Source organism: Zootoca vivipara, chromosome 16, assembly GCF_965207765.1.
Source record: "Zootoca vivipara chromosome 16, rZooViv2.hap1.1, whole genome shotgun sequence".
In the NCBI taxonomy this organism is placed as follows: Eukaryota; Metazoa; Chordata; class Lepidosauria; order Squamata; family Lacertidae; genus Zootoca; species Zootoca vivipara.
This window is the reverse complement of record NC_142599.1, coordinates 38814484-38842109: the sequence shown is the minus strand read 5'-3', so window position 1 is coordinate 38842109 and position 27626 is coordinate 38814484. Positions and strand designations below refer to the sequence as shown.

Sequence of the window (27626 nt, the reverse complement as noted above, 5' to 3'; positions counted from 1 at the left end):
AGTCCCACCATGTTCACTGTGTGTTGGGGTGTGTGTGTGCTGCATTGCAGCCCTGCAGAGCAACCAGAAGTAGGTTTACTCTCAGGTAAAGTGTGCTAGAACCAGATTCCTACAACGCATTGCTATGCCCGCTTCCTCAGAAGTAAGGGTATGCATGGGGTGCTCTGTAACATCACCTGAGTGCTACTCAAGAGCAGACCCATTGAAAACAAGGGGCATGCCATCAATTTAAGTGGGTCTAGGCTGAGCAGGGCGTTGTCAGCTACAACTGGCTTGAGCTGACACAGCCCAGCCCCGAACACAGTATTCACGTTTACTCAGACGTTTCAAGACCCATTGAAATCACAGAATCACAGAGTTGTAAGAGACCACAAGGGCCTTCCAGTCCACCCCCCTGCCAAGCACCTAAGCGAGCTCTATTAAGCAGAATGAACCTCAATTCATTAATTAGACCAATTTCAACGGGTCTAAACTTTAGAAGAGTTTTACGTATTACACAACGCCATAGTGGTTCAGAAATGTGGGCTGTGGGACTCGAACCCGCGACTGCCGGGATGGGCGGCTGCCCCCCTCTCGGTTTCGTCACTTCCGCCGACGGCGCGGCCACTACGCCACGCTGGCCCTGCCGCCTGCGGAGTAGTAAGCTCGAGCAACTGTCGGCACAGAGGCGGGGCGGAAGAGAGAACAAGTGCTCTTCTGCGCGTGCGCAACCTGCTCTAACTGACGTGCCACTCTGCCTGTCAGGGTCAGCCTGCGCCCCTGCACGGTCGACGTGCCCCGCCCCTTAAAAATAAAAACCCCTCTTAACTGCTAGAAGGGCGCTCGGTTGTTCGCTTGTCCCTTTGCTCTAAATAAAGCAGCAATAAATGTTGTTGTTAGTACCCCGCCCATCTGACTGGGTTGCACAAGCACGACACGATTTGCCCCCATGTAGGCCCTGCGGCGATCCCCGCCCTCGATTTGTTTTCCTTCCCGGCGAAGACGCCTGCTTGGCGGGGGAGGGGGAGCAGGCCGCGGCGGCAGAAAGAAGAGACGGAGGAGGAGGAGCAACCCTTCCCGTCCTCCTCCTTCCCTCTCGCGGGCTCCGCCAGGCGGCCTCCTCCCCCTCCGCCAGCTCCGCCTCGGACATGGAGAGCTTCCTGGGAGGCCGCAAAGCCGCCCTTCAGGTACCCGCTCCGCCACATACAGATCTGTATACTGTACAGTATGCTGCTTTTAACATGGACGCTCTCATGAGAGGAAATTGTGTCACCCTGGGCAGGGATGTGTACAGTATCTGAGTGCGGAATAGTGTGTGTGTGTGTGTGTGTGTGTGTGTGTGTGTGTGTGTGTGTGTGTGTGTGTGTGTATACATCATATTTACAGCATCATATATACTGTATATACGTATATGTATGAGAGAAAGAGATTATTATTACAATTTATTGCCTGCCCAACAATTGAAACACAGTATTAAAAACCAGTATTAAAAACTGTTTGAAACAGCTTAAAATTACAGAAACAAGGTGGCTCCTAAATAGATAGATAGATAGATAGATAGATAGATAGATAGATAGATACAGTAGATACATTCCTCCCCCCCCCATATTTGTGTGCATATACATTTCCCTATTATATTACTTAACAGGGTTGCTATATTTTAAAAAAGTGAAAATCTAAACATTATTATTATTTGGCCCAAAGTTGTTGAGCTATGTCTATATCTGATATGTATGTACTGTATCTTTTTCTTGGGTAGAGTCTTCATAGCGATCCATAGTTAATGTGTCCTCTTTTGTGTCTATGTTTCACTCTTCAAAATATGGCAACCCTGTTTTTCCGCACTGACCGGCAGCAGCAGCAGCAGCTCTCCAGGGTTATGCCATTGTGGGGTTGAACCTGGGACTGTCAGCACGCACTCTGAACCCCTGAGCTACGGAGGCCTTTTGGACAGGGGGTGCATATATGTCTGTACAGTCGTGCCTTGGAAGTCGAACGGAATCTGTTCCCAAAGTCCATTCGACTTCCAAAACGTTCAGAAACCAAAGCGCAGCTTCTGATTGGCCCCGGAAACAATGCTGATGGCCGAAACGGATGTTCGGCTTCCAAAAACCCTTCGCAAACCAGAACACTTACTTTGGGTTTGTGGCATTCAGAAGTCAATTTGTTCGTCAACTAAGCCGTTCGGGAACCAAGGTACCACTCCAGAGTGGAGTCCCTAAGATGGTTGGATGGGGCCTTGTATGCCTCCTTCCAGTATCTCCTGCAGCCCAGCTGGTGCCAAACATCTTGCTCTGCTTTCCTTTGGACCACCGATATGTAACAAAGGAAATCCTCTATGTTGCACACATATTATTTCACAATTCTTAAACAGAAAATATGTAATGGAGTCACAAATAATGACAATCAATCAATATTGCACGAACAAAATTAGAATGTAGTCAATCAGTATCAAAGAGGCAAACAAGCCTTTTAACAGTCACAATCCTGTAACGGTGCTGTAACGGTGCTGCGGTAATGGATGCTCGAAACGTAGAACATATTTTCCGGATGACGAACTGTTTCGACAGTTAACTCTTCATCAGCTGGCAATGATGTAACGTATTTTCTGTTTAAGAATTGTGAAATAATACGTTACAAATATTTTGTTAGAACATTATTAGCCGTGTGTTGCCTGTGATTGTTTAGAGTTTCATTTGGACCACAGTAGCAGCGAGGCTAAGGGGGTCTTGTTATCTGGGCAACCCAGGAGCTCCAGACACGCTACCCAAGCTTGCGCCCTGGGGAGGTCACTTCAGTGCTGCTAATGCAGCGGTTTGACTTCGCACCCCCAGAGGTGCACTCCATTGTCTCTCGAGACAGACAAAGGGCAACAACAGTCAGTCCACCCAAAGAGGATGGTCCTTTGCTAAGAAAAGTTCCAGTTACTTTCCATGTCTGCAAAGGGAGTTTGCTGTTGAGACGAAGAGCGGTTCTTTGCCCGAGGGTAAGGTGAGGCTCAGACCACGTGCTCTGCACCGCGTTCTTCAAAGCGATGATTCGGTTCCAAGGAGGATTGAACCGGCCTGCGGTGGCTTTCAGAAAGCCAACAGATGTTTTAGGATTCTCTGTCAAGAAGCAGCAGCCTAGTAATTGGGAGAAGGGGTTAGAAAAGGAAAACAAGAAAAAGTGGCGCTGAGGGTTGGGTTGTTTTTTAAAAAATTCAGGGGTCCAAAAATAAATGGGTGTTTTGTTTTGTAAGTGTTTATAAAACTTGTTTTTCTGGAACAGACAACAATGAGAGGCTTGTTTAATGAGGTCTGTGCCAATTTGGTGCCCTCCAGATGTGTTGGGAGTTGTAGTCACGCAACATCTGGAGGGCACCAAGTTGCTGAAAGCCGGTTTGAGGACAAATTAAATCTGTTTGAGGTTTAATTAAGCCTGCTCATCCGACAGGGATTAGACAAATTGGGGGGGAGGTCAGTCAATTGGTGGCTTTGTCTTTGGCCACCCTGCAACCCCCCCAAGCATATGTGGAACCTCAGGCCAAGCAGATGAATGCGGCCCCCAAGCCTCTCTATCCGGCCCTCAGGACTCTCCTCAGGCCACACCCCTCACCAGCCCTGCTCCACCCCTCCCTTGAGTGTTTCTGCCTGGCTGGAATGTGTCCTTGAACTCTGCTCATGCCTCTTGCTTGCCAGATGGAGGTCTGTGTGCATGTAGAAGCTTCTTGACTTGTGTCTGGAAGGCAGCCAAATGTACAGAAGAGTCAAGTGCATTGCTGCACTCTCTCTTTTTTTGGCCCCCAGAAGGTTCCTAGTGAGAGGATGCGGCCCTCAGCCTGAAAAAGGACTGCCTGCCCTGATAAACGGAAAGGCGGTACAGTATATAAAATTGATCCAGTTAGATGGAACTTCCAGCTTCAAAGGCAGTCTATCATTAATTACTGGACAAATGGCGGGATCCACAATGTCCTGCTGGTGAGCCAGGAAGCTCAGCTGGGGCAACCCTTGGTCTGAACTACCACTGGGTTACCACTTACATTCACAATCTCATGGAAGTTCAGACCTGGAAGCATCTTTCCAACAAGGAAATTGAAGTAGAAAAACTCCTAGGCAGCTGAATCCATCTTTTTTAAAAAGATGCTCTATGGGGGGGGGGAATGAGAGTGTTTCTGAGCACATGCAAAGTGCCTTGCCAAACCTGTCATATAACCACAGTGAGGACCGCTAGTACCTGGGATCGGGACCATTGCCTTGAGCTCATGTTCGGGATGAAATCTAGGGCAGGTGGCGCCTCCGTTTTCTTTTGACAATCACTGTTTTATTTGCAGTTGCCAAAACAATTTATTCCCCCCCCCTTCCTTTTGTTGGTTTGTGTAAGAAAAAAGCCATCTGCGCTGGGCACATTGTCAAAGCGTGGCATCTGAGTGCTTACAATCTCCTCTTCTGTGCGGTTTATTGTGTGTATCTTCATTTTTTTTCATTTTAAAAACATGAATCATTCTTCTCTCGGGATGGTTGAGTGCAGTAACAGCACCGCAACCAGTCTTTGGCAGTCAGCAGAGCCCCAGGAGCCTAGGCCAGAAAAGCGTGGAGAAAAAGTGACCAAGCGTGTGCGTGCATCATAAAGCCCATTTGAAGGCCATGACATCTCTCAAAGAACCATGGGAACTGTAGTTTGGTAAGGGATAGCCACCAGTGAGTAGGAGCCCACCATGGCTGTCGGAGGCCGTGATGCTTCTAGATCCCAGTTGCTGGGAAACCCCAGGAAGGGAGAGTTGCTCCTGCGCTAGAATCCTGCTTGCTGGTTCCCAACAGGCACCTGGTTAGCTTCTTTGGGAACAGGATGCTGGACTAGATGGGCCACTGGCCTGATCCAGCAGGCTCTTCTTAGGCTCTTAAATTGGTGGTTATTATTGCTGCCTCTTGCGGGAGGGAGTTCCACAGTTTTAACTCTGCACTGCGTGAAGAAATTATTCCTTTTTATCTGTCCGGAATCTTCTACCATTCAGCTTCATTGGGTGTTTCGAGAGAGGGAGAAAAACGTCTTTCCGTCCCTTTTCTCCATGCCCTGCATAAATTCACAAAGCTTCTACCGTGTCGCCTCTCAGTCGTCTTTGCTCTAAACGGAAAAAATCCTCCTTTTGCACTCTCTCTGAATCTTGCGCAAATACTGTCCAGCTTTGCTCAGGCAGAGCTTTCTCGCTTCATCACTAGGATCTGTCCAAACCCACGGATAGGGTGATAAATCACCTCGTGCCCTGAATCAGCAGACTTCCTGCCCCATCAGCAGGTTCCTCATTGCCACTGTTTGCAGTGCACCCTCGTTTTACATAAATTCAATAAATAATAATAATAATAATAATAATAATTTTCAGACTGGTCTCCCGTAGCCCAACAAACTTTAATAGAGGGAGTTTGTGTCTGTGAAAATTTCCTTCCTGCTGGAGAGGTTGCTTTTAATAGGAAAATATGTCCGTGGTTGATTTTGGTTTCTCTCAAGTTTTCCATTTTTTCCCCATCTTAAGCTCAGTTCTCCACATTTCTATGTCAGTTTGCAATTAAAAAAGAAACCTTCAAAAAAAAATATTCAGTGCTTCAGTAATAATAAATGGTTTTGCGTAAGAGAAGCATCATTGCTGTCGTGCCTAAGACACACGTTTTTGCAAAGGCTTGTTCCCGTTTCTTGAACTTGGGTCCCCAGCTGTTGTTGGACTACAACTCCCATCATCCCTAGCTAGCAGGACCAGAGGTCAGGGGTGATGGGGGGGTGTAGTCCAACGACAGCTGGGGACACAAGTTCGAGAAACACTATGGAAGAGGCATCTAAAACACACTCACAAATTAGAATGGGCATCTAAAACCAGGGACTTAGCCCCAGATTCCTGCATTTATCTCACTGATACCGGTATATGCCGTGAAACACATGCTCTGGGTACATTTCTGTGAACATGACTTGGCCGAAGCACTGCATTGCAAAACCCAGAGAGCTGTTGCTACTATTTTTAATCTCATTACTGGTTTGTGAGTGTTATTAAATCACCAGGACTACCCAAGTGGTGTTTTTAACACTTCCTTTTTCTTCATCTTGTGGTGGGGGCAAAGGAAAAGTTACAGACGAGAGACACTTGGTATCTGAACCCGTCACCCACCACAGCGTCTGCACCCAGCGTTTGAAATTCACCGGGCGCCTTTTGCTACTGACGCGTGTCCGATTGCAACTACGCGGAGATATCTGGGCGCTAGGTTGGCAACCACAGTTTAAAAACCTCTGCCTTAGTCCATGGTGTGCCTAGCTTATACAGTGGTGCCTCGCTTAACGAATGCCCTGCTTAACGAAAATTCTGCTTAACAAAAGGATTTTTCGAGCGGAGGTTGCCTCGCTAGACGAATTCGTTTTACGAAAAATTCGTCTAGCAAATCACGGTTTCCCATAGGAATGCATTGAAATTCAATTAATGCGTTCCTATGGGCAAAAAAAATTTCAAAAAAATTTCAATGCATTCCTATGGGATTCGCTAGATGAATTTTTCGTTATAAGAAAAGACCCATGGAACGAATTAAATTCATCTAGCGAGGCACCACTGTATATCTGAGGTGACTGTGCCTCTGAATTCAAGGTGTGAGCAGTGGGGCAAGAGGGGGGGGGTGTTCCTCACAGCCTCCCTGCAGGCTTTTTGGAGACATCCAATTGGCCGTGCTGAGAAATAAGATGCTGAACTACATCAGCCAATATGGGCTGCAATAACGCTGGACTAATGTGCTTTGAGAGAGATCTGCTTCTAAAAGGGCAGCCGTTTCTCCAAGGCCCTCAAGTAATGTTCTACACAAATTGCTGACGCCTATCTCTCCTGTTTGATTTCTTTTTTTTAAAAAAACCCACTCTCTCCCTCCTTGATTTTAATTTCCCTTTTTGCATCTCAACCATCTGCGGCTGTTTTCTCTGCCTCCGCCCTAGCCACATCCGCACGCTTTTAGGGCTGCTCCTGGGAGGAAATCAGTTTACCTTGGGCCGGCTTATCTGTTGGAGTGCTTTTTTAGCAAATGGGCCGTGGCGTTTCGCAGTAGCCAGGAAACGGGGCCTGGTGCCTCTTAGGTTGTGCGGATGAGAGAAACCTTTCAGGGTCTCCCCAGCGGCCAGGAAAATGGGCTTAAACTGGGAAAGCTTCTGCAAAGCACTTGCCAGCTTCTTGACAGCTGCCCACCCCCAAATGCACCTCACAGCGGCCTTGTGTGTATTTGTGGTTGCACCTTGCAATTGGATCTGAATCGTATATTCGGAGAGGCACGTGGAATCGGCCTCCATTGCAGTACAGTCTCCTCGGAAGATAAAGAAGGCGAACCGACTCATTTGACTTTTATTATTTATTGCCCTGATATTCCACCTTCTTCCCCAAGGAGCTCAAGGTGGCTGGCATGTTCCTCCCTCTCCTCACTGAATCCCCACAACAACCCTGTGAAGTGGGTTAGGCTGAGAGGGATAGTAATTGACTCACATCTGGCTTCATGGCCAAGTGGGGGGATTTGAACCCTGGTCTCCCAGGTCCTAATCTGACACGCTAAGCCCTGCACAACACAGATGAGCTTCCTTTCAGTTTGTTCCCCTTTCCCCGCCTTAACTTAAGAGTGTAAGGTGCTTCCTGCCGGAGACTGGTTTCTGTTGGTGGTATTTCTATCTAAAAGGCGTAACACGAAAGGAAAACAAGGATGGGAAAGGAGGAGGAAAATACAAGACTCGGGCACTGGGGTGCTGGTAGCAACCGCAACGCACAAATGTACCTTGGTAGATCTATGTAAATAATAAACGATAAATAATTCTTGCACAATTGGCAAAAGGTTTTGCATTTGTAATAGTGGGGTGTCTGTGTCAGAGTTGTGACCCTTTCACAAATTATTGGTGAGGGCAGGAAGGGAAGGAATATGCTTAGGAGGAGAGAGAGAGAGAGAGAGAGAAAGAGACTAAGGCAAAAGAATCCTGGGAACTGTAGCTCACCCCTCACAAAGCTACAGCGCCCATCAATCTGACCAAACTACAGTTCCCAGGATTCTTTTGAGAGGTGTGTGTTTTCAATGCCTGGTGTGTACGCGGCCTTAACCGCTGAGTTTTCACAACCTAGTGGGAGATTTTAACCCTGCCCTCGCTAATTGGGATCAACCCTTGTCCTAGCACCCAGCACTGAAAGGCTACAACTTTCGTTGTAGGTCCTCAAGAACACCCCCCTTTGCCCCCGAAACCACAGGCGCTCTCGTCCTCCGGAAACCACCTTCTTCTGTAGAAGCAGGCCTGTGGCTGCACAGGCTTCTCTGGGCGTAAGTACAGCGCTGACTGGCAAATGGTAACCCCACACCTCTCGTTCCTGGGCTCGATCCATAGGGCACCCGTTTGTCTCCATTTGCAAAATGTGTAGACGTAGGAAGCAGCCTTGAGTTGGACCCTTCTTCCATCTAGCTCAGGCTTGACCGCACTGACTGGCAGCAGCTCTCCACGGTTTCAGGCAGCAGTCTCCCAGCCCTACCTGGGATTATACCTTCTCTATGGAAAGCCATCACTCAACCTCTGTGTTTCCTTTCCCATTTCCTCTTTGTTTTGTTTTATTGGTAGGATCACGTCCGGAAGAACCAGGAGGTCCACGTGGTGATGGGGAACGAGGCCTGTGACCTGGACTCCATGGTGTCCGCGTTGGCCCTTGCTTACTTCTTTGCAAAGGTCGGTCTTCTGCTTCCACCCTTCGGAGCATTTCCCTCTGCCCCCTTTGAAGAGCCCTCTTTGCTTCCTTTCCACGGGCCCCGTGTGCCTAAACCCTGTGACAGCTCCGGGTGCAGAGTGTTCTGACCTGGATTTGGTGTGGATTATGTAAGAAAAGACTGAGCACAGGGAGGGACATTGCCCCTCAACCGCTGAACATTTCCTTTTTTCATTTTTTTTAAAAATCATTTTATCATTTAACATATAACAAGACAAACAGAGTATTCCAGCAATTCAACAAAAGGAAAAGGAAATAACACAACTTCGTGACTGATCCCGGGCTTTGCTCGTGCAATTTCAGGCCTGTTTTTATATCCTTAAGGACTAGAAACCTGCTTCTCCCCCACCACCACCACCACAAAATGAAAGTTCAAGGGCATCCAATTCTGCAGTTGCTTGGAGACATCTGCAAGCCTCTTATTGGTACTCAGTGACTGGGTAGCATGAGCAATTTTATCCGTGTAACAGAGATCTGGATTTTAATGTACCTTTTCATTGCGCCCCGCAGACCACCCCGGACTCGAAGGCAGCCTTCATCCCGGTCCTGAACATCCCCCGCTCAGAATTCCCTCTGCGCACAGAGAGCACCTTCCTCCTCAAAGAGCAGTGCATCGCGGAGAGTTCGCTCGTCTTCCGGGATGAGATTGACCTTGCCACCTTGCACCAGGCAGGCCTCCTTTTGCTGACACTCGTTGATCACCATGTCCTGCCAAGGTCAGTGGAGAGGGTAGGGGACCCAAAGGACTAATAATAATAATAATAATAATAATAATAATAATAATAATTATTATTATTATTTATACCCAGCCACTCTGGGCGGCTTCCAGCAGAACATTAAAATACAAAATCTATTAAACATTAAAAGCTTCCCTAAACAGGGCTGCCTTCAGATGTCTTCTAAAAGTCTGGTAGTTGTTTTTCTCTTTGACATCTGATGGGAGGGCGTTCCACAGGGCGGGTGCCACTACTGAGAAGGCCCTCTGCCTGGTTCCCTGTAACCGCACTTCTCGCAGTGAGGGAACTGCCAGAAGGCCCTCAGCACTGGACCTCAGTGTCCAGGCAGAATGATGGGGGTGGAGACGCTCCTTTAGGTATACCTTTTTTAGGCCCCCGTGGGCGCATTAGCGTTTTTGAACAGCACCCCAATTTTGTCGCTTCTTCGCCCCCTTCGCCCACATCAGCACCCCACAAGAAATAGAAAGAGAAAGGACACACCCACAACCCACCCACCCACACCACTTTTCCAAGGGATCTGGGTAAAAGCTGGAGCCGGTGGAACTAATCGGATGCCTTGAAAAGCGCATAGAGCTGAAGGAGGAAGTGAGAAAGAGCGTCACTCTTCCAACTTCCTCCTTAAGCAGTATGCGATTTGGGTGGCCAAGGGGGCAAGGAGGGAGCTCAGAGGCTTTGTGGGTCCCTGGGAAACCCGACGGCTGTCATCCAGCCCCTATGCTTAGAACAACTGAATTGGCCAACAGACCCACACAATTATGGTTTTTTTTTGGGGGGGGTAGATGCAGTTGCAGCACATGGACACTAGGCGAGCTGTTTCTACACCCTTGGACCTGGCCCCTCCCTCAACAAACAGTGGCGCATAGAACGCTTCCCCCTACTGGCCGTGTGGTGCACCTGCAAGCATGCCCGGTGGTGCCCTAGCTTTGACTCAAGCAGTGAGCCATGTTCTCAGGACTGGATGCGCAGCGATCGAAGCTGAAATGTCTTCCAGCATCTGCTCATGCTGCGGTGCATATATTGACTGCGCTACGTCTCACCTGTTTTGCAGTGGGGATGCGGGGCTGGAGGAGGCGGTTGTTGAGGTGATCGACCACCGGCCCCTGGAGCGGGAGAGGGGCCCTCCCTGCAGAGTCACGGCAGAGCTGGTGGGCTCGTGCGCCACGCTGGTGACGGAGAGGATCCTGCAGAGCCCGGCGCAGGTTTTGGACAGGCAGACAGCAGCTCTCTTGCACGGTGAGGGCTAGCGGCTTGCAACGACATGAGGGGAAGTGGTTGCTCAGTTTTTTTTTATTAAAAAAACTGCAGGCAAATGCTGGCATGTGGGGAATCCATAGCACCCTGGCACCCTCTAGAGCAGGGGTCAGCAAACCTTTTCAGCAGGGGGCCGGTCCACTGTTTCTCAGACCTTGTGGGGGGCCGGACTATATTTTGGAAAAAAATATGAACGAATTCCTATGCCCCACAAATAACCCAGAGATGCATTTTAAATAAAAAGGACACATTCTACTCATGTAAAAACATGCTGATTCCCGGACCGTCCGCGGGGCGGATTTAGAAGGTGATTGGGCCGCATCCAGCCCCTGGGCCTTAGTTTGGGGACCCCTGCTCTAGAGGTTGTTTGGCTCCATCTCGAAAAGAGGATTGGATAAATTCATGGCAGAGAAGGCTAACAATGGATTCTAGCCATGCTGGCTTCGCTCTGCCTCCACAGCTGAAAGCAGAAATGCTTCTGAATACGTGTTGCTGGAAACTCCAGGACGGGAGAGGGCTCTTGTTCTCAGATCTTCCTTTCATCACCTGGCCCCTGTGAGAACAGGACGCTGGCCTAGATGGGTCGTTGGCTTGATCCGGCAGAGGTTTCTGATGTTCTGACAAATTTCTCCCGCATCTGTAGTTCTAGTTAAGACAGCCAGCTTTGGAGCTGGACAGAATCCTTCTTCGGAGAGCAATCCTTTGCAGCCTTGGTAGCTTGCTACTAAATCAGCAAGCGAATGATATCCTTTGAGCAGTTGTCTTCTAACCCAGGGGTTCCCAAAGTGGGTGTTTCTGCTCCCTGGGGGGCCAGTAGGATTACCTAGGGGTCACAAAGAAGCAATGGAGTGGCATGGGGGTGCTGGAGGTGTAACTGGCTCCCAGACTTTGAAAAGCTGGCATCACTGGATCAGTTTTGCTGCATAAGTTAAACTGAATACAGTAGTTCTAACTGGATTTTGAATAAATGTGCAATTGATTGTTACTGTTTTGAATTTTGTTGTGTTACTCTTCTCCCTAGTGGGTTGTGCAAACCACTATTCTGCATAATTTTTTTTAATAGGGATGGGTAGGAGTTAGAACCAAGGTGGGGGATTGGCCCCCAAAGTTTGGGAACCACTGTTCTCACCCTCTTGTCTTTCAAACATGCAAACGTAAAAGATTCTTTCCGGATTGGACTGTCGTGTGTCACCTCTAGATCCTGGTTCTTCCTTGACTCTGCAGGCACGATCGTTCTGGACTGCGTCAACATGTCCCCCGAAGCCGGCAAAGTGACCCCGAAGGACACCCATTACGCTTCCCTTTTGGAGTCGAAGTTCCCCGATCTGCCCTCGAGAAGCATCATCTTTGAAGCCCTGCAGAGGGCCAAGTTTGAAGTCTCAGGTATGAGCCGCCCACCGTCCTCCTTAGTCTTGCCTCGAAATGGATATTGCAGAGCCGGAACGGTTGTGAAAAGGGCAACCCAAACTGTTGGGGGCAGGCGGAGTGGAGCAACTCCCCTCTAAGAAAAGGTAAAATACACACTTGGGGCTGTTTTTAATTTAGAGGAAAGGCAAGTAAGGAGGGACAGGGTAAGAGGCGAATAAAGAAGATGATGGAGCATGCATGGATGGGGGGGAAGGTTTCTCTCCCTCTCTTGTAAAAGTAAAACTTGGGGTCAACCATTGAAGCTGAATATTGGGAGATTGAGGGCAAGCGAAAGGAAGCCCTTCTTTGTGCCAGGGCTAAGTTAAACTCTGGAACTCGCTCCCATTGCTGGAGGCAGGGTGCTTCTGAATACCATTTCTTAGGAATCACAGGTGGGGTGAGTGTTTTCGAACGCAGGTCCCGCCTAGGGGCTTCCCATCGAGGCATCTGGCTGGCCCCTGCAAGAACAGGCTGCTGGACTAAGTGGGCCATTGGCCTGGTCCAGCTAGAGAGCTCTTCTGATGTTTTTATGACCCAGGACTCACCACAGACCAGATGCTGAGGAAGGACCTCAAGGCCCTCTCTGGGGGAGAAGCTGTCATTGCGCTCAGCGCTGTATACATGAACCTACAGGTGAGTACAAGAAGGGGCCAGCCTCCTTTCTGAGACCATATCAGGTGTGCCTGTGTTGTCTCCTCCTCATCTTTCTCACGCCCTCCTCTCCACTCAGGCCTTCCTGCACCGTCCCGGTTTGGAGCAGGAGCTGTCCGCTTTCTGCCAGCAAAGGAGCTACGATGCCTTGCTTGCCATGACCATCTCCTTCAACGAGCAGAACGAGCCGTTCAGGCAGCTCGCCGTGTACAGCCAGCACCCGGAACTCCAGGCAGCGGTGAGTTCGAATGGCGCCCTGTCGGGATGAGATAAAGAATAGCGTGTCCTTCCCTAGAAACCACGACAGGTTGCTGCAGGGGGCCTCTTGGTTGATTTTCAGGATATTGGACCCCACAAAGCATTGAATAGAGATAGCCTCACCCCTTTTCTCAGTGATAGGCTGGTCACGTTTATTTCTGAACTCCTGTGCCTTTAACCAAGGGTGTTTAAAGAGGGAGAGATTTCCATCTCCTCTGGCGTTAGTTGCAGTCGCCACCGTTTCCATTCTGCTGCAGTCCGGCTTCCACTAAAACCTATCTGTTTTGGCTGAGACTAACATAATCGATTGTGGAATGAATTATGTAATGTTGGGAGATTCAGGACAGATGAAGCGAATTCCTTCTTCACCCAGTGCTCTGTTGAACTGTGGAACTCGCTGCCACAGGAGGCAATGATAACTTTAGAAAAGGATTAGGAACATTCGTGGAGGGGAAGGCTATTAGCTGCAATAGCTGTGTTCTGCTTCCACGGTCGGAGGCAGGAATGTTTTTGAATGCTAGTTGCTGGCATTTCGATGGCCAGTGTGTAATGTCATTATATAATGCTCATGGACTGAAATATATGACAAGAGTGAACTCTGCTCATATTCGCTTGCATGATTTCTGTTCCTCGCCTCGGGAAAACGTATAATTGCGGCAGTTTCGGACAGAGCTCTCTGACTTCCACACTGGTTTTAGAGACAAATTTTAGAGAGATGGAGAGGTCCATTCAGGCTTCCCCAACTTGATCTTTTGTGCTACAACTCCCATACAGCTGCCCTGTAGGGGGCTGATGGGAACTGTAGCCCAGCTGGGGTAAAACCACATCGTTTATCTGCTCTTTTGACAGGATAGATACTCAATACCACGTTTTCTGTCTGAAATAATTGATAGGGGATTCTATTTACTTAAAAGAGGCTGCTGTAATCTTGCCTAGGCAGATTCATAATGTTATGTTCGTTCCCGCTTTTCGAAAAAAATAATTTAGGTTTTACATCGTTTTATTGGGGGTTTGTGCAATGTTATTTCTTCTTATATGTGTTAAAATAGCTTTGATTTGCTTGGGGCATTTAGAAATGAACGTTTGTTCATGGTGCATGTAGTTTTTACGTGGGTCTGCGTCGGCATGCATTGATTTTAACTCGAACGCCTTTCCTACGGATCCACCCTCCTTTTCTAAACCTCTTTATGATGGTGTAAACACTAGATACCCAATAAGCATGCGAAATCAGGTCTCCCAATTGATCTGCGCCAACCCCCCCACTTCACAACCCCCCCTTTGGCGCCACCTGCTACCAGCAGATTACCCCCCACACACACACACACACAACATTCACCCCTCCCCTGGATCTGAACTGTTGATGGGGGGGACTTCCCCCTTGCAAAATTGGCTACCGGTCCAAAAACCACCTTTCTCCTCCAGAGTTTGAAGTCGAGACCTGCAAGGTTTTCATCCACGAACAAAAAATTCCCTGCTATTTTGAGCGAGTCCTTTGTCCTTTTCCTAGGCTCCCTTCCTCCCCATCAGCTCTCACACTACGTTTCCCCAGTGCCCCAAAGCCTCCACCCTCCTGCCTGCTTCTCCCCCAGATCTTCCCAGTTGCCATAGCTTGGGATGTGTGGGGCAGGAGAGACATTCCTTATCCGTCCGTCCGTCCGTCTGTCCGTCCAGAGAGAAGGGAGCCTCGCTTGGCTGACTCCCAAGGCAAGGCGGAGGGATGTTTACGCAGGCACTCGTCTCCTAAAGCAGTCGTCATTCATTAACCACGGTCAAAGGTTTCTGAGATCACCAGCTAACTAAGTGGAGGGGGGGCAGCCTGGGGAGGACGTGCGCAGGAGAAAGCCCTGTCATGCTCTCGGTTGTCACACTACATTTCCCCCGGCCTGCCTGACGGAAGGTGAGTGGGATCTCTGGGGAGCGTCTTCTGTCTTACACCCCCATTTTCCTCTGTCCTCTGCCCCACTCCCCATCTTTCAGTGGGGGAGGGTATCCCTCAGCCCTGCATAATTTGATTCCGTATTGATTTGATTGCTTTTTTTTGCACAGGCTGAGCTTTAAGAAGGAGGAGTGTTAACGGATTCCATTTTCTCCTTTCTTCCTCCCTGCCAGTATTGAAAAAGCTCATTTGTGTGTTCTGGCAGGAATCAAAGGCGCCTCCTTTTTGAAACACCCTGAATGCATTTGCTCAGTGCCAATATGCTGCTGTGTCCAATAGGGCTTAGGATAAATTTCCTCTCCTGCACAACCTACTACTAACGTTTATTATTATTATTATTACACGCGTGTTTACAAACCTGCAACCTGAATTTCAATACAAAAAAATCTGCCAGCGTGATAAGAATCTAGGAGACTATACCACTCCCTTATTATTATTTTTAAAAGGTCAAGCCCCCAGTCCTCAGCATTTTCAGAGGGCTTAATTTTTTCAAAGTGCATCAAATGTTTAGGAAACTGCAACCTGTATTTCAAACTGAAAAATTTGGCAGCGTGGTAGGAACCTGGGAAAATCTCATTCTCTCCTGTTGTTGTTGTTGTTGTTGTTGTTGTTGTTGTTGTTGTTGTTGTTGTTGTTGTTGTTGTTGTTGTTATTGAAATCATGCTTTTCAGTTGGCTTAGTTCCCCCCCACAAGGTGTCTTAGCAAGCCTATCCAGACATGTAGAACGTTGACATGCGTTGAAATCTCATTTTCAGCCTAGCACTGATTTCTGAAGGCTTTAAATGCCAGTATTTAACTGTCTCTTTTCTGATAATTTCATTGTTTTATCCTTTTTGCAAATCACTTAGTGGTGGTTCCCCCCCCAAAAAAAAAACCCACCCACAAGCGGTATATAAATTTTATGGAAAAAACTTATTCATTTAAATTTGGAGAAACGCTTTGGGGGCTGTCTCCTGCTTGAAAGAAAAAGCCCTTGGCTGAGTAATCAAATCAGTTCTGGTTAAGCAACTGGTTAATTCAATCTGCATGTGAGTTGATGCAGCCATTTGGGGTGGGGGAAGGAAGCCACACCCGCACCCAGCCAGCTAGAGAAGAATCAAACATTGCGAATAATACGCTCAAAAAGCAATCAAAAGCGAAACAAACCCCTCTGCAATGTTTCAGTTGCAAGAAGAAAAGCTCAGGGATGGTTTGTGATATCGGTAACTTGCGATAACACAGCCAGTGGAGGCAGTGGGAGAGGGAACCCTTGTCTCTATTTGTGCCCAGACCGTTGGAATTCAATTTATTTCAACTTCCAAGCCAGCCGTCCCCCAAAGTCCTTTCGCTCCGAACCGCAGCCGCTTTTCGCTCACACGCAAAACTTCCCCGCCTGCCAAAGACAGGCATTTGTGCTTCGGAAGCTTCTGCTACAGCGAACTTGTTCGTCTTTTAAGCTGCCGAGAGCCCGTCCGCCGTAGCATCGTCTTGCAAGAGAGATTCCCTTCGGGGTGTTTAAGAAACAAAAACCATCCCTCCCAAGGGGCGATGCCTCTTTGGAGACGGCGCCTTCCGGAGACCATGTGCTGGTGGTGGGCGGGGCCAGGGGCAAAACTGGGCGGCGCAACGGATATAAATGTAGGCTTTAGGATAGCTTCAATGCAGACATCCATCTCTGCCCTCCGAAGTGCTGAGTTGTCCCGCAGAACTCCCTCCCACAGGATGGCTTTGAAACCTGGGCGGCTTCGAAAGAGGACAGGGCAAATTTATGGTGGAGGAGAGGCCTAGCAATGGCCACTAGGCATGATGCGATGACTTCAAAGTCAGAGGCAGCGATGCTTCTGAATCCCAGTCGCTGGAAACCGCAGGAGGCGAAAACTGCTCTTGAGCTCAAATCCTGCTTGCTGGTTTCCGACAGGCCCCTGGTTGACCCCCGTGAGAACAGGATGCTAGCCTAGGTGGGCCATGGGCCTCATCCTGCAGGCTCTTCTTTTTTCATTTCAGTAATAATAATAATAATAATAATAATAATAATAATAATAATAATAATAATATCTCGGCGGGTTTTGCGATTTTAACGGAAACCTTTGCTGCTGCGCAGTACGTTTAAAGAAAGAGGCCCCAAACCATTATCTTTTACTCAGTGTATTTTGCAGTTCTTCCTCTTCACGCTGCCCAGTGTGGAACGAGTTTATTAGGAAGCAGGAGAAGTTAATGGACTCCTAACAAGCGAGGGACACGGTTCACAAAGCAGCTAATTCCCCCTGCCTCCGTCCTTGACAAGGCAGCTGTAAAAATCGCCTTTTTCTCCCTTTCTGCCCTTCCTCGTTGAATACAAATTAGGCCATTTCTTTGGGTGTTTTTTCCTTCTTTCCTTTTCAGTGGGAAGTCCTCACAGCTTTCACCTCTGGCAATGAAAGGCCTTCAAGGCTGGGCAGGTTGCAAGGCTGGCTATAGCTTTGATGTTGCCCACTGGTTTGGTATTTTTTTGGGGGGGCACCTCTCCCTGCACTGTCATGGCTGCAACTTCCCCAGGGTGCTGTGGTCTGGTGAATTCACACCCATGAGAGCCCCTTCCTTGCATTTTATTTATTTTTTAAAAATTACTTTTATACCACCATATCATAAACAAATATATACAGTGGTACCTCGGTTTATGAACACAATTGGTTCCGGAAGTCTGTTCATAAACTGAAGCGTTCATAAACTGAAGCGAACTTTCCTATCGAAAGTAATGGAAAGTGAATGAATCCGTTCCAGATGGATCTGCGGCGTTCGTAAACCGAAAATTCGTAAACCGAGGTGTTCGTAAACCGAGGTTCCACTGTATGTCAAAGCGGTTTAAAGCAATAAAACCATACCATAAATCCATTAGAAAGTTAAAAACGGACATGAATTAAGCATTGTGGAAGGATGTACTCCTGTTGGAATAGAAAAGTTTTCAGCAGGTGTTTTAAAGTTGGCCTGCTGGATCTCTAGTGGCAGAGAGTTCCACAGAGCCGGCCCGATGATGACCCCAAAGGCTAGATTTCTTGTGGTTGTCAAAGGAGCCTCGCAGAGTCAGGGATTTGTATGGCTCAGGGGTTTCCTCTCTGGGGTGGGTTGGTGCAATGCTTTTTGGAACCAGAAGGCAGGCTAGAATTTGGGGGACGCAGGTGGTGCTGTGGGTTAAGCCAGAGAGCCCAGGGCTTGCCGATCAGAAGGTCGGCGGTTTGAATCCCTGCGACGGGGTGAGCTCCCATTGCTCGGTCCCAGCTCCTGCCCACCTAGCAGTTTGAAAGCACCTCAAAGTGCAAGTAGATAAATAGGTACCGCTCCGGCGGGAAGGTAAATGTGGTGTTTCTGTGTGCTGCTCTGGTTCGCCAGAAGCGGCTTTGTCATGCTGGCCACATGACCTGGAAGCTGTACGCCGGCTCCCTCAGCCAATAATGCGAGATGAGCGCCACAACCCCAGAGTAGGTCACGACTGGACCTAATGGTCAGGGGTCTCTTTACCTTTAGGGGGAAGGTCTCCCAGGTTCAAACCCCAAGATTTCCACCTTGGGCAGCAAAAATCATGCCTGCAACCCTGAGGAGCCACTGGGACTGTGATCTGAGTCTGAAGGAAGCAGCTTCCTGCGTTGCTCTTTAGATCAGCATTCAGAACCATGAGGACTAGAATCTTATAATTTTAGTTTTAGGGGAAAAGCTGTAGCTATGTGGCAGAGCGCTCATTTTGCACTAAGGAGGTCCCCGGTCCAATATCCAACAGCATCCACACATAGGGCTGGGAACTATCTCTTGCCTGAAACCCAGGAGAGATGCTGCCGGTCAGAGCAGACAGTACTGGGCTGGATGGCTGCTGCGAGAAAAGGATCCTGGTCTAGGATTGGCCTGATCTGGCATGTATTCTCCTTGAACCTTGGATCCAGCTAAATTTTGGTTCTCTGGGACCCGCGTAAATTCCGTTAACCCCCCCCCCCAGCAATTGCAACTTCAAAACGAACAACCCTGCAGGGTTGTTGTTAAGAATTGCCATGCTAGTTTATGCAGAAGCATTTGCAACCACTGCTCTGCTGTACGGGATATAGCGTGGCACAGTGATGAGAGTTCTGAATTAGAACCCGGGACAGAGACCCGGGTTCGAATCCCCACTCAGCCGTGAAGCTCTCTGGTTCTGATCTTGGCTGAGTCGCTGTCTTCTCTCTGCCTAACCTACCTCACAGGGTTGTTGTGGGGATTAAAGGGGGAGGGAGAGAACCACGGGCACAACCTCGAGCAACTTGGAGTGAGAAAAAAGGTGGGGTTTAAATGCAACAAACAAACAACATGTATTCTGCAAAGATCATTTGGTGAGTGCCTGTGGCATCATGTGGCCACATTCTGCCACACCTGCAGCCGTCACGTGGCCCCCAAAGGGTACGCTAAGGACAGAATTGGCCCTCAGCCCAGAAAATCTGAGCTAACCCTGCGTCAAAGCACCAAAGAAGGGCTTTTGACCACTCAGAGTTGACCTTGTGGTCGTAGAGAATCAGACAAGGGGCCGTCCTCTTTGTGGAGGCATATTTTTGGACTGATCCTACCCCCCTCCCCCCTTCTCTGCCTTTTATTGGCAAAGGCTAATCTGGCATCGAGAGGACTTCCCTCTCTCCCCGGATGGTGATGGCAGGCTCAGATCCTGCGGCCGCTGTTTCTAGATTTGCCTGACATCGCGGACAGCCCACAACTCTTGCGGGAGTGAGTCACCGCCATCTGGGGGCTGCTGTCCTCGGCTGACTTCCGTGTTTCCAAAAGGGGCTGTAAAAAAACCCACTAAAATAAGAGGCTCTTATCAACAGTCCTAGAAACTTCCACGCCGGCTGTGTGTGAGAGAGAGCCCAGCTTAGGGCGATTTCTCTTGCCTCCAGCGCCTCTGCTCCCCCTTCTGCGCCGATCCTTGCGGCCTGTGCCTCTCTGATCGAGGTGAGTGGTTGGGGGTCTCAGGGTGGGACCAACGGGTAGGAGAAAAGCCCCCTCCATCCTGCAGACGGGGGCCAGAAGGTGGACTTTGGTCTGGGCTGGCATTCCTCTTTCACAGCCTTGCGCAGAGGCGCCACCGCAGACGGCCTTCTGCACTCCAAACAGATGCTCTGCTGCCGAGCTAAGGCTCTCTATTTGCTTGCTTCGTTTTATTTCCTTAACCTTTTCACAACCCTTTCTCCCGTCGTGGAACCCACATTTATTTTCAGTATTGAATATTGGTTTATGAAAGCCCTCTTGCAAAAGCGTACGGGCACAGCAATATCCAAACAGCGAAAGGCATACGGAGCAACCGTTTTGTGACCTGCATGTTAACTGATTTGGTTTTTAAAAAATCTTGTTGTTGTTGTTTAGTCGTTTAGTCGTGTCCGACTCTTTGTGACCCCATGGACCAGAGCACGCCAGGCACTCCTGTCTTCCACTGCCTCCCGCAGTTTGGTCAGACTCTTGTTGGTGACTTCGAGAACACTGTCCAACCATCTCGTCCTCTGTTGTCCCCTTCTCCTTGTGCCCTCCATCTTTCCCAACATCAGGGTCTTTTCCAGGGAGTCTTCTCTTCTCATGAGGTGGCCAAAGTATTGGAGCCTCAACTTCAGGATCTGTCCTTCCAGTGAGCACTCAGGGCTGATTTCCTTAAGAATGGATAGGTTTGATCTTCTTGCAGTCCATGGGACTCTCAAGAATCTCCTCCAGCACCAGAATTCAAAAGCATCAATTCTTCAGTGATCAGCCTTCTATATGGTCCAGCTCTCACTTCCATACATCACTACTGGGAAAACCATAGCTTTAACTATACGGACCTTTGTTGGCAAGGTGATGTCTCTGCTTTTTAAGATGCTGTCTAGGTTTGTCATTGCTATTCTCCCAAGTAGCAGGCGTCTTTTAATTTAGTGACTGCTGTCACCATCTGCAGTGATCAAGGAGCCCAAAATCTATGGCCACTTAATTCTGTGAGGGCTTCATAACTTTTGAACCATTGTTTTTCAGTTTTCTGTATTTCATCTGCGTGGTTCTAATTTGCGCAGGCCTCCCTGAGTCTTGGTCTTGGGGGTGTGGGGTGTGGGAACCCGAGGTTTGAATAAGTACAGTAGGAACGCAAGTAATTTCACTCACACAATTGCCGCTGCACGCACAGCGATGAAAAAATAAATAAATAGAAAGGGGGCAGGACAGCCTCGCTTACCAAAGTGTTGGAAACTCACGGGGTTGTTGGGGATGTCACAAGACCTTCCCAAAGCCCTGAGAGCAAGGCAAAGGGCTGAAAAACAAAACCTCTTGCTGCAGCGGGGAAACCCTTTGTGGAAAGAGGTTTTCAACCCTCCGCCTTGCTTCCCGGGCTCTGGGAGGGTCGTGAGAGATCTTGGGTGGTGCCGTTATCATAATATCTCCAATGCCAATGGTCGTTACTTTCTGCAGTTTTGCCGTTACACGCAAGGCCCAGGAGAGTAATTTTCACGTGAGTTTTGGTCTTGCGGTATCGCCACCCTTGAAAGCCGAAAGAGGGTTTCCGTTCCTCCCCTGGAATTCCCCAGCAGCAGCCATAACACAGCTGTGTGTGCAGGACATAGAAGGATGGATTCGAGCCAGAATCATAGAATCATAGAATTGCAAAAGTTGGAAGGGAGCCCTAGAGGCATCTAGTCCATCCCCCTGCAGTGCAGATCTCCTGCCCTGGGTGGACTCAAACCAGCAAAGGAAGAATGGATACAAAAACTTATGGAATGTGCAGAAATGGCAAAACTTACCAGAAGAGTAAGAAATCAAGAAAACAAACTTTTTTATACGTAAAATAATAGAAATGGTTTATTAAATATTTACAGATAAATTGTAAAGAGATAGGAACACTGGCAGGATTATATGCTCTTATAATAACCTGCAGTTTTATAAGAGCATATATTTAAAGTAGGGGAATAAAAGAGCAAATTAAGTTGGATGTGCAGAATAAGGAACCGCAGAAAGAGGGGGGAGGAAGTCAAGTTTCGAAATGATAAAAATGATTGTAAAATTAGTGAAATGTATAAGCTTGAAAAGCATAAATAAAAATTAAACAAACACCAGCAACTTTCTGGTTAACAGCCACACACACACACACACACACACACACACACACACACACACACTGTGCCACAGAGGTGGATTACTTGTTTTGTTGTTGTTGTTGTTGTTGTTGTTGTTGTTGTTGTTGTTGTTATTATTATTATTATTATTATTATTATTATTATTATTATTATTTCTGGTCCTGCTCCTTGGAGCTGCAGATTTATTGATGTATTTGATTTGATTTATACACTGCCCTTTATCAAAATATCCCTGGGCAGTGTACAACATTAAGAACACATTTTATGGAGCATAATGATAAAATATAAAACAAAGTATAAGAACACACAGCATATTAATAAAATGATCATAATAACAGTCCTCACTCCCCCTGCAGCTTTAACAGGCCATAGATTATTTAGCAGCCGAAGGCCTGGCTAAAGAGGACTGTTTTTGCCTGGTGCCTGAAAACATGTAATGAAGGTTCCTGGGGAGAGCATTCCACAAACATGGGGCCACTGCAGAAAAGGCCCCGTTCTCGTATTGCCACCCTCCGAACCTCTCGAGAACAGGGAACATAGAAAAGGGCCTTGGATGAGAAGCACAGGGTCTGGTCGGTTCGTATGGGGAGAGGCAGCCCTTAAGATACTGAGGCTGTGGAAGCCGTGGCTCTAAGATGGCATCAGAAGTTGAAGCCTTTGGGCCTGTTGTGTTTCTGTTTCCACAGATCTGCCGAGCTTTGGAAGCCTCCAGCAGCCCTTCCCTGAGCCTGTCTCCCCTCGAGAGCCCATACGCCACCGTCCGAGCCTACCACCAGGGCAACACCACCGCCTCCCGCAAGAAAGTCCTCCCCATCGTCCGAGACTTCCTGCAGGAGTGGAAACGCCTCGCCCCTGCCGCCATGCAGCCCGAGGCCACAGGCCCGTGCAGCAAGACGAGGCCAGAGCCCCGAGGCGCCGGAACCTGCGAGCGAGAGCGGGGGGCCGGCGGCCCCAGGAAGGACCCCGCAAAGCCACACCGCCTGGGGGATGACCTGGCTGCGGACGATGACGCCCCGCTGCCCCCCACGCCGATGAACAGCCTGGTGGACGAGTGCCCCCTCGACCGCGGACTCCCCAAACTGTCGGCGGAGGCCGTCTTCGAAAAGTTCAGCCGCATCGCCGCGGCTCGCTCCTCCACGGATGACGAGCCGGGGAAGAAGTGATGCCGGACACCAAACGGACTCCTTTGAATCCGGGGGATATCTCTAGCAGGGGTGTGTGAGTGTGTTTGTGCGTGCGAATGCACGCACGTGGGGGAATCCATCGTGCAGCATGTTTCTCTGCCACATGGTCCTGCATGCGGAAGAATGAGAGGCAGCGGGGAAAGGATTTTGGGCGGGAAGATGGTTGGACAAAGCATTTCTCCGGCTCGGGGAGACAGAGCTTGAGCATGGGGTTCACTAATGGCAAAGGCTAGAGACAAAGGATTGCAGAGCAGATGCCCGCAAGTATAATTTTCTAGATCGCAGGGAGACCTGTGTCAATGGGAGTCCCAGGGCAGGTCTGGCTTTTGGAAGGGTTTCGTGTCTACCGGTTCGCTCCAAGGTGGCTCCATCTGCCGTTAAGAGCAGGAAGTTTTGGTCCATGGAGCCCAAGGCTCGTTGAAACAGGGCAAGAAAACGGTCCAGTGAGCTGTTGATCTGGAGATCGGCTATTGTCTCAAGAGGGATTAGAGACAGGCATTGCTATCTGCGGGACACACAAACCCTGTTTGTCTCACTGTTGCCTCTGGTCCAACAGGTCAGGCAGGCTTTTGTGGGAAACCTTCCAGACCTGTTGGACCAGGCCAGAGGGGAAAGTATGACAAGACCTTTAGCCTCCGTGCCGGGGCAGCCTCTGCAGACGAAGCTGAACCGTCACTTCCAGGAGTGCAAGATTCTGGGCCTGGGGAGGGGTTCACTGCGGGCCAAAGACTTCAGCTGCCTCTGTGTGTCTCTAGCATGCTGTTGTGGAGTGTGTTTGAAATGGATTTAATACACTTTCTAATGAATAAAAACAACAAAGAACCTGCTCTCAAATATACATTCTATTTTAGAATATATCTGGTCTTTTATTTCTGTGCCAGCTCCTGGGAGATCAGATGTCTAGGAATACTGTGTTTCTTTAAAAAAACAACACCTATTTTTAAAAAATCTATATATCCATCCTCAATATACCCATTAGTCAAAATACAGTGGTACCTCGCAAGACAAATGCCCTGCAAGACGAATTTTTCGCAAGACGAATGCGTCTTGCGATCTGATGGTGACTCGCAAGACGAATTCATTTTGCGAAAAATTTGTCTTGCGAATAGCGGTTTCCCATAGGAATGCATTGAAATTTAATTAATGCGTTCCTATGGGCAAAAAAAGAAATTTCAATGCATTCCTATGGGAAATCGTGATTCGCAAGACGAATTTTTCACAAAACGAATTGACTCACAGAACGAATTAAATTCGTCTTGCGAGGCACCACTGTATTCAGTGAATGTTAACTGCTTGGTGGGCTCTTATCACACCGGAGGGCAGGTGGATGTTCTGGGTGGAAAACGGTGCCAGAGAGAGAGAGACCAGAAGGACAGAAGACAGAAAAGGTGATGGAGGAGAGAGGGAGGGAGAAAAGGATGCCCACCCACTTTTGGCTCTGGCTCCGCCCACCACTTGGTTTGGCCCCGCCTACACACACACACCACCCTTCACTGATCAAACAGGACCCCACCCCCTCCCCATGATCAATCCATCAGATCTTGAGAACCAGGGTGGGTGAGCGTTGGATCGCAACCAGAGAGATCTGGGTTCAAAAATCTCCACTCAGCCACGAAGCTCTCGCTGGGGTGATTTTGGGCCAGCTGCTGTCTCTCAGCCTGACCCACCTCACAAGGTTGTTGTGAGGATGAAGCAGGGAGGGGGCGCAGGAAAAAAAATGCACGCCCCCTCGAGTTCCTTGGAAGGAAAGGCCAGGTTTACAAATGGAACGAAGAAAGAAAACAACAACACCCTTTTTTTCCTCTTGGCTGTGAAGTGCAGGGCTGAGGCCAGCTGCACCTGTGGAATTCCTAACCACTCGTGCAGGTAGTGGTGAAGGTTTGAGATTCCTGCTAGGGAATGCAGGGAAGCTAAAGTTTTTTCCCCAGGAGGATATTTTCACCCCGATCCGTGACAGAGCAAAACATGCGCAGGATCGAGAACTGGGGGTGTAAATTGGATCCAAGCATGGACACTCCTGACACAGATACATGTGTGGCATGTCAGTCATAAAAACACACATTTCACAAGGTTGCCTAAGAAGTGAGCCGTTTATTGACGGAAAAGGGCTTTTAAAACTTGACAGTGCTGCTACTCCACGAGCCAACACTAGGGGGCAGGGTTGGGAACAAAACAGGAGAAGATGGAGACCATGTCTGGCATCCCAGGTAGACTCCCACTGCCTATGGAGGCTCCATTCCTAGCTATTGTGGTAAATAACATCAGAAGCCCCCAACAACAAGCCTGAACGTTGTCTGGAAAATATGGTGGGGGGCTGGAAAGTCTACAGCTGTTTCACTTGCTGAAGAGCACGAGAACTGAAAATGTTTTCAGAGGTCGATTTTTATTTGCTGTTCGGTTAAACTTGGTTCCCAGGTTTCTTAGGGGAGTTTGGCCGCTGTGAGAGCAGGATGCTCCTCTGATGTGCTCCTCCAATGTGCTTAATCATCACCATAATAATAATTTGATTATTTGTATCGCAGCCACTCTGGGCTACCGCCAGCAAAATATAAAAACACCACAAAACAGAAAACGTTAATTGGCAAAACTTACCAGAAGAAAAAGAAACAAGACAGATAAACTTTTTATAAAAGAATGGAAATTGTTTATTGAATATTTACAGATAAATTGCAAACTGATAAAAACAGCAGGATTATTGTAATAACCTGAGATCCAGCACTGAGGGCCTTCTGGCGGTTCTCTCGTTGCGAGAAGTTGCAGGGAACCAGGCAGAGGGCCTTCTTGGTAGTGGCACCCGCCCTGTGGAATGCCCTCCCAGCAGATGTCAAGGCAATCAGTAACTATTTTACTTTTAGAAGACAACTGAAGGCGGCCCTGTTTAGGGAAGCTTTTAATGTTTGATGCTGTACTGTTTTTAATATTCAGTTGGAAGTCGCCCAGAGTGGCTGGGGAAACCCAGCCAGATGGGTGGGGTATAAATAATAAATTATTATTATTATTATTATTATTATTATTATTATTATTATTTAAAAACACCTCCTGATACAGAGCTGCCTTCAGATGTCTTCTAAAAATCAGACATATAGATTATCTCCTTCATATTTGACAGGAGGGCGTTCCACAGGCGCCACTACCAAGAAGGCCCTCTTCTGCCTGGTTCCCTGTAACTTCACTTCTCATAGAATCATAGAATCGTAGAGTTGGAAAGGACCCTGAGTAAGGTTACCAGATTTTCCCCCAAAGAATGCAGGGACACTTTTCTTTTTTAAGAGAAAAAAAGTTATTAAAAATAGTTTGTTTGTTTGTTCTTAAAAAAGAAGTAATATCTTCTCTTCTGTAGTCTCCTCTGTTGCGCAGCCTTCCTCTGGGCCCCGGCCTGCTCTCTTGGAGCGCTAGCCACCGTGGAGTAGCCTCGGTTTCGCGCATGGGCTTGGCTATGTGTCCTTGCCCTCACGGTGCTCTCCTACTTCTCCTCCTCTGCAGCGTGGCAAGGTTGGGGCTCCCCTCTTTTTTTCTCCTCCTTCTTTCTCTCTCTCCCTTCTCCTCCTCCTTCTCCCTGTGTCGGCTCCGGGGTTTTCCTGGCCCCAGACTGCCGCTGGGCAGTCGGCCGGGAGGCCGGGCACTCTTGCTCCCTGCTTGATTTGGGTCACGGGGGGGGGGAGTGGTTCCCCCAGTTGATGCGCCGGGCGTTCCTGGTTCCCCCTTGGCAGTGGCAGCAGCAGCAGCGGCAGTCTCAACAGCCCGGAGCCAGCGTGGTAGAGCAGTAGGCTCTGGCTGGCTTCAGGAGCTGCTCGCTGCCGTGGCGCCCACCATGGCGCCTCGCCGGAAGTCCCCATATGGCGTGTCTTGTGCCATTGAACCAGTCACACAACATTCATTCCCTACTAATAAATCTACAACACTTAAAATATAAATCCGGGGACGTTAAATGAAATCCGGGGACGGATTTTGCCCAGGGACAGATTTGTAAATCCGGGGACTGTCCCCGGGAAACGGGGGCGTCTGGTAACCATAACCCTGAGGGTCATCTAGTCCAACCCCCTGCAATGCAGGAATCTCACCTAAAGCACCCAGCGAGGGAACTGCCAGACGGCCCTCGGAGCTGGACCTCAGTGTCTGGCCCTCACTTTAGCTGAGATGCCTGCATTGCAGGGGGTTGGACTAGATGACCCTCAGGGTCCCTTCCATGATTCGATGAGAAGTGAAGCTACAGGGACTTATAGAGCCTCCACCCCCAGAGGCAGTCTACCCAGATTCTCTTTGGTCACTGTGATAACAGGAAGCTGATCTAGACAGGCCACTGCCCTTGGCCACCAGGACTGCTCTTATTGCCTTGTTTCTCACCATCCTTAAATCTTACTTTTAATTTATTTATTTTTTACCTCCTGTGACGGCATTAGGACCCAGCCGCCCATTTCTGAATCATGCTGAAAAACCAGTTT

The 27626-nt window shown here is 48.7% G+C and overlaps 1 protein-coding gene across 4 annotated transcripts; it reads left to right on the top strand.

The window, feature by feature from the left end:
- Positions 1–24039, top strand: PRUNE1 (prune exopolyphosphatase 1). 4 transcript variants are annotated; one of them, XM_035099014.3, is made up of 9 exons: positions 1–1166; positions 8163–8270; positions 8563–8667; positions 9215–9420; positions 10490–10674; positions 11917–12075; positions 12638–12732; positions 12830–12988; positions 22687–24039. In XM_035099014.3, exons 1-9 carry the CDS (start codon positions 867–869, stop codon positions 23161–23163), a joined length of 1794 nt encoding a protein of 597 aa, XP_034954905.2. In that variant the 5' UTR covers positions 1–866; the 3' UTR covers positions 23164–24039. The 4 variants fall into 4 exon arrangements, with proteins under 4 accessions (XP_034954905.2, XP_034954906.2, XP_088515627.1 ...); XM_088659501.1 differs by lacking the exon at positions 1–1166 and adding an exon at positions 1516–2175; XM_035099015.3 differs by lacking the exon at positions 8163–8270.
- Positions 24040–27626: the final 3587 nt, after the last annotated feature.

What these genes read in the sequence shown, in the direction of transcription:
- PRUNE1 (XM_035099014.3), top strand. Translation starts at nt 867, where the DNA reads ATGTTGTTGTTAGTACCCCGCCCATCTGACTGGGTTGCACAAGCACGA. An exon ending in GACAGCAGCTCTCTTGCACG is followed by an intron (nt 10,675 to 11,916) that starts GTGAGGGCTAGC and finishes TTGACTCTGCAG; the next exon opens with GCACGATCGTTCTGGACTGC. An exon ending in ACCCGGAACTCCAGGCAGCG is followed by an intron (nt 12,989 to 22,686) that starts GTGAGTTCGAAT and finishes CTGTTTCCACAG; the next exon opens with ATCTGCCGAGCTTTGGAAGC.